Source organism: Eucalyptus grandis, chromosome 6 (assembly GCF_016545825.1).
Source record: "Eucalyptus grandis isolate ANBG69807.140 chromosome 6, ASM1654582v1, whole genome shotgun sequence".
Classification (NCBI taxonomy): domain Eukaryota; kingdom Viridiplantae; phylum Streptophyta; class Magnoliopsida; order Myrtales; family Myrtaceae; genus Eucalyptus; species Eucalyptus grandis.
Window position 1 is genome coordinate 26,422,843 of NC_052617.1, and position 8,703 is coordinate 26,431,545.

Genomic DNA, 8,703 nt, shown 5'->3' on the forward strand with positions numbered 1-8,703 from the left:
TATGAGGCCAGCGGTCTGGGCCCATCTCTGAGCCCGTGGCTTTCCGGGCTTCCATCCACCCGTGTCGGCTGGACTAGCAGTGCCGGGCCCATCCCGGAGCCCATCGCTTTCCGCGTTTCCACCCATCCGCATCGGATATATACGCAGTGCAAGGGCAACCCCGGCCGAGCTAACCGACACAGCTAACCTCGTATCCAAACGCCCTCTCCCCTTTCTCTCCTCTTATTTTCCAAACACCCCCAGCCCAAAGCTCGCTGTTGCGAAGTCAAGGGCGATTTCCGATTCGAGGAATTTCTGCGAAGGTAAAGAAAAACCCTAATTCCGCTCCTCTCGTTCTTGCGATACGGATTGATCGAATGCTTTCTGGCGGTGGATATACCGTGTTTTCCCTTCTAGGGCTTTCGTTTTCTGGTTTCGTGCGTGGTTTTTTGAGTGGGTGTCGTCTTGTCGGCGGTGCTTTCGGTTTTGGAATGCGACGTGAATCGGTGCGCGTCGTTCGATAGAAGATTCTCGATCCTTTTGTTCGTGCCCGATCGATTGAGTTCCGAGGCAATTCGAATGAATACGTCGTTTTTCTGGAAGTGGGGTTTGTGTGATTTGCGCGGTTCGAGCTTGTGAATTGTGGTTTCTCGTCAACTTGCCCGTGTTTTTTGAATGTTTTGCTGAGATCTTTTTGGCCTCTTTTGTTCTTTTTTTTTTTTTTTTTTTTTTGGGGTGTGTACTATTTTGTTCGAGATAGTGTTATGTGGTTCTCAAGTATTTCCAATTGTCTTCAGAGAATATCAGATTTAACTAGGAATCATGACGACTGCTGCTAGACCGACCTGGGCACCTGCAAAAGGTGGAAATGAGCAGGGTGGTACTCGGATATTCGGTCCTTCGCAGAAATACTCATCCAGAGACCTTGCCGCTCACACGAATCTAAAACCCAGGTATGCGTTGTTCGCCACTCCTGTCTTTACGGATAAAATGATCATTCCGTGCTCTTCGGAAACAGCCACCTTTGGCAGGTTCTGCTTGTGTATTTCATGAAAAGAAATCCGTTAGCTTTCTGATTTCATGTGAAATCTAATTGTGAAAACTTGGATTGATGCGGTTCCCTGGAATTTTGTGTTTGTTAGAAAGGTGCGGCAGACAGGTTAGAATTACATTTTCAGATCTATCTTTTGCTTGAAAAGAAGGGGGGGTTATGTAAAAAAAAATTATTTCTTTTGGTACTTTCCTTGCTTTACGTTCTCTTTCTAAGCGTCATATAAGAGTTGCGCTGGAGTTGACAATCATCAAAATTTGCACATCAATGGGAGGCATCCTTATGTAAAGAGACTGAGAAGAGCAGAGGAGGGCGCTTAGATAGCTGATCCTGTGAACCTACTGTAGATAATGAGGAACTGGATAGAATACATGTATCCTATGGAGAGGTTTAGGACCCTATGAGGAGTATATTTTTGGTGGCAAGAGCCATATGCTTAGCCTGATTGAGCTGAAAAATTGGTTGAGTGTGCATTTGTGAAGGCTTTTAGGCCCCCTCTCCCACTTCTCCTACAAAAGGGTGTATTTGGCAGTATAGCTGATGTGCTTAGCACTGCTCATGGCCTTGGTAGCCTTCCTATGCATTAAAATTAGAGGCTTGAGCGATCTTTTTTGCGTCAATGGTTTTAATGCGAATTGCAGTATCTCTTAGCTCGTGTAAGTGACACTTCTGGCCTTGCCAAAGAGAAAATACATTGACATGGAGACCTGAGTGATCTTGAATGCGTTACGAGTTTTCATGAGTTTAGAGGTAGTAGAGGTTTGTGTGTTTTCAGGTGACACTGGAACGAGTTCATGCCTAGTTAAGGTTATCTTACCCATGCAGTTTTGTTCGATATGCATTCATGCGGTTTTTTTGGATTTAGATTTGAATTGAATGATTCCTTATGTTCAATTTTGATGGTTCCTTTCAACTTATTGGCATCTCTACTAAACAGGAGGGATGGACAAGACACCCACGAAGAGGTGCAGAAGAGGAACCTAAGAGAGGAGCTTGAAGATCGTGAACGCAGGCACTTCTCGTCAAAGGACAAGTCCTACTTCGGTATCTATTTGTTAAACTTGTTTTCATGCATGTATTTTGTTGGACGTTGCATTTCTTTCCGCTTTTCACTACCATATATTGAGATAATTTGATTTCTTCTCAATTTGTTATGGTAGATGATAGAGATCGCCGGAAAGGAGGGCAGCTTCTCTTGGAAGGTTAGTAGTTGCTTCCCTATTTTCATGATATAATGTTGTGCTTATATGATATTCACTTGTGATTGTGATCAATAGGATCAAAGAGGGAAGTGGAAGATCGCATTGTTCCCCGCACAGTGGATGCAGATGATTCTGATGTGGATGTCAAAAGCGATGATGAAAGGTGGCTGCTATTTTGAGTAACTTTTTGTCTGCACATCATCATTTATGGCCTTCTTGGGTCCTTTCAATCATTCTTAGTTGATTACACATGGTAATTGAAGCAGAAAACTGGCATGATTAGATTATTTTTAGAACACTAATTCTCTAGTACTTGTGGAACTTCGTGTGAAAGGAATGCTGTGTAGTTGTTTCTAGTTTGAAAATTGCCTGTCTGTTCACTGTCTAGTAGATCTCACGTCTATTTTGAGAATTGCCTTCTTGTTTTGTTTTGAAATGGACTGCCTACTTTACTTTTTACTAAGGAACATTTGTTGTTTTGAGCAGCGACGACGACGACGACGACGACGATGACGAGGATGACACTGAAGCTCTTTTGCTTGAGCTTGAACAAATAAAGAAAGAAAGAGCAGAGGAGAAGCTTCGGAAGGTTAGTTTGCATCTTTAGATTCCACCTTCTGCCTGCTCCCACAAATTTATCTCTGTTGGCTAGAACTTTTTTCTGCTTTTACACGTATATCCCAGATCTTTTCGCCTCATAATTTACTAGAACTCCAGTGCAGGCTATGCACGCATGTTTACTGGCACTTACAAAATTTTATTGGGGACTTGTAATTCATGAAAAACTTAAAACAATGAAGAAAAGAGTGCACGAAACATGTGGGGAAGTTAAGAATTCAGTGGAGATCAGTGGAGTTTAGAGAACTTAAGCAAAAACCAAGATGGTCAATAATTTCGTGAGAGGTCACTCAAATCTCTCATTTTATGGGTAGTATAGATAACTATTGGCTGCCTGTGCCTCTTGTCACTGTCTGTAATAGCAACCGATGTTACCTTACACTCTTTCAGGAAAGACAGCAGAAGGAAGAAGAACTTAAAGTCAAGGAAGCAGAGCTTCTTCGTGGAAATCCTTTGCTAAATAATCCTACTTCTTTCAATGTGAAAAGGAGGTGTGTGACCTTAACTTTTTGTTCATTTTTATTCCAAAAAGAAAGTTGAAACTCATTTGAATTGTTGATAGTCAAGCAGCAAAGGATTGATTAATATACATGTGATATGTAATCTATGACTTTCAGTGATGTGTCTCTTGTGGTTGTTCTTCCCCCTTGATTGTTTCAGGTGGGACGATGATGTCGTCTTCAAGAATCAGGCCCGTGGCGAAATGAAGGCTCCTAAGCGCTTCATCAATGACACCATCAGAAATGACTTCCACCGTAAATTCTTGCAGAGATACATGAAGTAGTTCTTTAAAGCTAGACAGCTTCCAGCAAAGGAATGTACCTTATGTGAGAAGTGAGAACTTGCAAATACTTTGTATTTGGATTATCTTGTGCAAGCTTATCTGAAGTCCAATTCCCAGACATGAATTTTCCTTTCCACCGTAATTCTCAATTATGGAATGTGTTTTTCTTAGTAAATGCGTTATAGCTTCAAAAGCAAGCTGCGAAATTCATTCTTTTGTTGCATGAGCGGGAACTGCCTATGAAGAAGACCAATTTGAGACCATCAAGATGAAACCTTTGTTCCACAGGTATTGATAAAATTTCGCGGCGATTGCATTTTTGCGAATTGTATGTCACGGTGCAGCTACAATCTAGTATGGCTACAAAAAGAATACCCAAAGGAACTGATCTCGTACAGCTCGACGCGTACCGAAATCACGTCCGGATGTGCTACTCGTGGCTTCTTATTGTGAATGTGTTACTCAGGACGAAAGATGGGAGTGGAGGTCGCCGTTTGAAGGCTTAAAAGTGAGCCTTACAGCTTTTGAAAGGCAGTTTAGCTTTTGAGTCGTTCTGCAATCACTGGACCTATCAAGTCCACTGATTACATCGTGTCTCGTTGGTTTTTCGTCACTTCTTCAGTTACCACCGTGGCTGCTAAGCAAGTAGAGTTGCAAGTCAAAATGGCACTAAGCTTTAAGAAGACGTCGAAGGATACATTAAACCGTCATTAAGTTCATCGCGGACTCAAAAGTGGTGTCAATAGTTTGCTGCTGTCACATGAAAGTTGACCTCCCATGAGGTATAATGCTCAACTTGGTGAAGTTGGTCATCAGATACTGAGCTCCTTGAGTTCTATTTGTGGAGTCACTCTTTACAGATTGAAGAGCAGGGTTTCTTCGTTCAGGCTCTTTTCTCCCTCCTTTCCTTTTGGCATTTTGATTCAAAATTGAGATTTCTATGGACTTTGATGTGCTTGATTTCAGTGAGCTTAACCTACAGCCATCAATTTCATTACCTGAAGAAAAACCAGTCCGCAATATCCATTTTGTTAATCAACTTCGCCTGAGGAAGCCGATACTTTGAAACTCAATTGGCAACAATTGCTTGGCAGGCAGGCCATTCAAGGAAAATTTTAGTACTCCAACATGAGGAGAATGAATAGGTGACCAAGAAGAATGATAAAACCACAGAAAACTACATGTAATCCAATTTCCGATATAAGCACCGTGGTCTCTTGATAATGGACACAGAGTAATGTACAATCACGTTACAAGTTACAAGAAGCTATGAACAAAAAATTATTACAGGAACCATCTAAAAGAAGAAAAACAAGCTTCACCTCAAGACGGATCACCCATTAATTACAACTCAAACAAATGACAATAAATGAACCATACCGATGGAATTGACTTTTAGATGCAGTATCCTTTCCTATTAGCTCAATCTCGACAAAGAGGCTCCCCACGTGATTGCAGACAAAAATTCAAGCAACGCAGAGAGTTGGATCGGGTTTTCTAGTCATGCTTTGCCTTTGGTTCGTCTAGAACAAATTCAGCGTACAAATTCTTTAGAGCAATCACAACGGTGGTTATGAGAGGACCCATGATAGCACCCTGTAAAAGTGAGGATTCAACAACGTTAGTGACAGAATCTATTTTCTGAAGAGAAAAATAATTTCACGGCATGCCCCTTCATTTGAGCGTTAACAACACACTGATGAGGCTATGGTGGGTAAGGCATCACCTCACGGCCATGCAGAAAGAGTTGCTAACTTGGCATTTCTATGGACAGAATTTTTTTCTTGCAGTATCAGTGCTCTTAAACAATGGAGGAGGAAGCCATGCCAATAAGGAAATAGCAGATTTTGAAGTATATAAGCAACTCAGGCGAAAGAAAAATTATCTCACGACAGTTTTAGCAGACATAAACACTTAAAATACCCAAATATGGTCTGACTAAATGATGCATCCTTAAAGGATGACTAGTAAAGACAGCTTCACTAGATTATAACAGGACTCTGAAGCGAACAAAGCATGCAAATAGAGATGCTGGTACATTCCCATATAGTGAAAGAGGAGGAAAAGGAAGATGAGTAATGATTTCACAACTACCTCAAATGCAGAAGGGAACAATGTCATTCCACCGATAATGCTAAGCCCAGTGAGATATGGACTATGACCAGGTATGTCCTCCTGAATCTCAGATGCACCATATTCCATGAGCACAAGATGAATAATGGACAATGTGATCGCCAGTATGTATCTTCCTTCAAGGACCAATTGTAATGCTGCAGGAATTGTTGCAAACCAAGATGGGAAGATGGGCAATAGAGCACTACCAAATGCAAGAACAGTGCATCCATACAAGAAATGGATTTTATACAGCCTAAACAAAAGCCAGGTGAGACATCCTTGAAAGAAACAAATCTCGACCGTTGCCAGAAGAACACCTGATATAGCTGTATCAAGAACATCGACACACCTAAGCCTTGCCCAATTTGGCATTGGAAGCATACCCATTACTTGCTCTGTAACCCCTCCAGATTCTGCCGTAATGAGGTAATACAACACCGAGAAGAACACTACCGTTTGGGACACAAAATTGAAGAACTCAGCTGCTCCATAGATGATTGAGTTCCCAACAGAGAACACAAGTTTCGTCCCACCTCCTACGACTGAGGCGCTACTTGCAAAAACACTTTGCAGAACATCCTTTCCTTGAACAGCTAAGCCCTTTGCCGTCTCAACTAAATCTTCTCTTGTGATTATCAATTCCCTTAGCAGGGCATCTACTTCAGTATATATCTGACCCCACTCACGTTTACTGACCCGTTGGCGGATACTAAGAAATTTCTCAGTGTATGGAGAGGGGGCCATTAGAGATGTAGACTGCTCCGAAGATCCGGCTGATGGACTGATCACAAAGTGCTTAATTCCCGTGACAAGCTCAGTCATGTTGTATTGCATTGCCAAGCTATCTATCTGGTCCGACACGGTCGCATAGAACATGGTAGTATATTTATCGACCATCCCAGGCACATCATTCTCATCCATCCATTGCTTCACACCAATCTTCTCAGCATAATTACTCTCTTCCACATGAGACTTCAATGAAATTACAGCATCCTTCCCTTCCAAACCAATCTTATAAGAGCAGAACATGACTCCAGCCAAAAATCCCATAATCATGCCAACAATCAGCCCAATCGCGACGATGGTCTTCAACCTCTTCAATATGCCCTTAGTGAAAAACGCACTCATTGCGCTACGACGGAAACTGCTACTCCTAAACGACGACACGGCAGACATTGCCGCGTCCACATTCTTCGAGCTAAACAAGAAGCCTAGCACAAGAATAGCTACCGACCCACCAGCGCCAATTCTCTCATACACAATTATGAGGACCCCGAACGACACTAGCCACCGGAGCAACTTTGAGAACCCACTCCTCTTCCGCCGTGACCAGTTGGATTTCGGCTTCTTAAGGAAAACCCTGCAACAAACTTCCTTAATATCCACAAAGGTGCCCATGAGAGCCCTAAAGATGGCGAGGGGGACGGCAAGCACAGTCTCAGTGAGGCCTAATTGGAGAGGCTCAGTCCAAAATGCGACCAGGGTCTCTTGTATACCTCTCAGAGGGATCGAGCACAGAATGGCCCACTGAATTGGCCTCATATACTCTTGCAACAGTTTGTATATGCCGTAGAGAACGAAGATGGTGAACGCAAGGCCAAAGTGGGCCATGGCTATGTAGAGGGCGAGCTTCACCTGGGGATCGTCGGAGAGCGAGTTCTTGCCACCTGGGCCGCCGTCGCCACCGGCGGAGGAGGGAGCAGGGGGAGGGGGCGGCGCGGCCTCGGGGGCGGGGCGGGCTTGCGGACGGCGGCCGATCGGAACATGTCTTGCCAGGGAGAGAGCCGGAGGGGGAGTTGGATTCGGGTTCGGAATTCGGATCTTTGTACGGGACCAGCTCCATTTCCCTCTCTTTATTGTTGGGTAAGCGGAGATGCAGGGTTTCAGGGGCAAAGGTCGGAGCTTTTTCAGGAAGATGATCCAATGCTAGCTTGACACCGGCGTAGCCTGCATAAAAGTTCGGATTTTTATGAACTTGAGAGAGAGAGTGCATAAAAGTTCGGATTTCTATGAACTTTAGAGAGAGAGAGAGAGTCCCTTGACGGCAACTGGAAAGAAAGAGATTGTCTGTGGTGTCAGAAGAAGAAGACTGTCCCAGAGAGAGAATGACTTTGCGCATCATCAGGGCAGTTCGCCTTAATTAAATCGACGTGGGGACCTTGAATATTCAAATGAAAAAATATCGAATGCTGTCCGCCGACGACAATTTCAATGCCGGGCCGTTAAATAAATAAAATTTAATTAACCGATTTCTCGATAAATATCTTTGAATCGCTTATATTGGGTGGGCCAGCGTCCGTAGGAAACTTGTCAAGAACCCACAATTGAAAACATTTTAAATATTTGAGAACTGTAAAATTTTCTTAGTTAGCCGTCTGATATATATTTTGAGATATTTGTGAGTGAGATTTTTAATAAGATTATTCTAAAGAGGGAATGGCGCATCATCAAGACAGCAATTCATGTGTTCCCCGCTTTTTCCCTTCATCACTTGGAAAAACAGCACAGAACTGAGCTGTTGTGGGCACTTCCCTATGTTTTTTTCTTCACTTTTGTTTTTTCTGTTGTTTTGGGCAGTTCCTGACATGGGAAACGTCCCGTGAATCTCCTGCACAAACTCATTCAGCCGGTTCCCCCCAAATCAAGTAATTCCAGGGTCACTCCCGAAAAGGCCAGGCCAAGAAAACAGAAAAGAGGGAGGAAGCAGAAGAAGCAACAGAACTGCAGCATGGGAAAGTACCTTTTGACCTTGCATCGGATGTAATGCCATCCATGACATTTTGAGGCTCAAAACTTACTGTTCCTGCTGAATTTTCTTTCTTTGGGTTTTTCGCGAGGGGAGAGCCAAGAGAAGTTGAGGTGGTTAAAGAGCAAAAACTTATATGCGATATGTGTGAATTAGAGTTACTGTGCAAATTCAATCAATTCACATTTCACCAGCTAAATTATATAAG

At 43.1% G+C, this 8,703-nt stretch overlaps 2 protein-coding genes across 2 annotated transcripts; one reads left to right on the top strand and one right to left on the bottom strand.

The window, feature by feature from the left end:
- The first annotated feature begins 143 nt into the window (after positions 1-143).
- On the top strand, positions 144-3,770 carry LOC104449103 (protein CWC15 homolog). The gene is made up of 8 exons (XM_010063128.3): positions 144-302; positions 777-932; positions 1,968-2,074; positions 2,191-2,232; positions 2,308-2,395; positions 2,719-2,821; positions 3,241-3,341; positions 3,511-3,770. The coding sequence occupies exons 2-8, from the start codon at positions 802-804 to the stop codon at positions 3,632-3,634; spliced, it is 696 nt and encodes a 231-aa protein (XP_010061430.2). The 5' UTR covers positions 144-302; positions 777-801; the 3' UTR covers positions 3,635-3,770.
- A 1,023-nt stretch (positions 3,771-4,793) lies between these two features.
- Positions 4,794-7,905, bottom strand: LOC104449104. Its single transcript, XM_010063129.3, is given in 4 exon segments — positions 4,794-5,230; positions 5,729-7,473; positions 7,476-7,530; positions 7,533-7,905. Coding segments are annotated over 4 exon segments (2,238 nt in total). The 5' UTR covers positions 7,872-7,905; the 3' UTR covers positions 4,794-5,131.
- Positions 7,906-8,703: the final 798 nt, after the last annotated feature.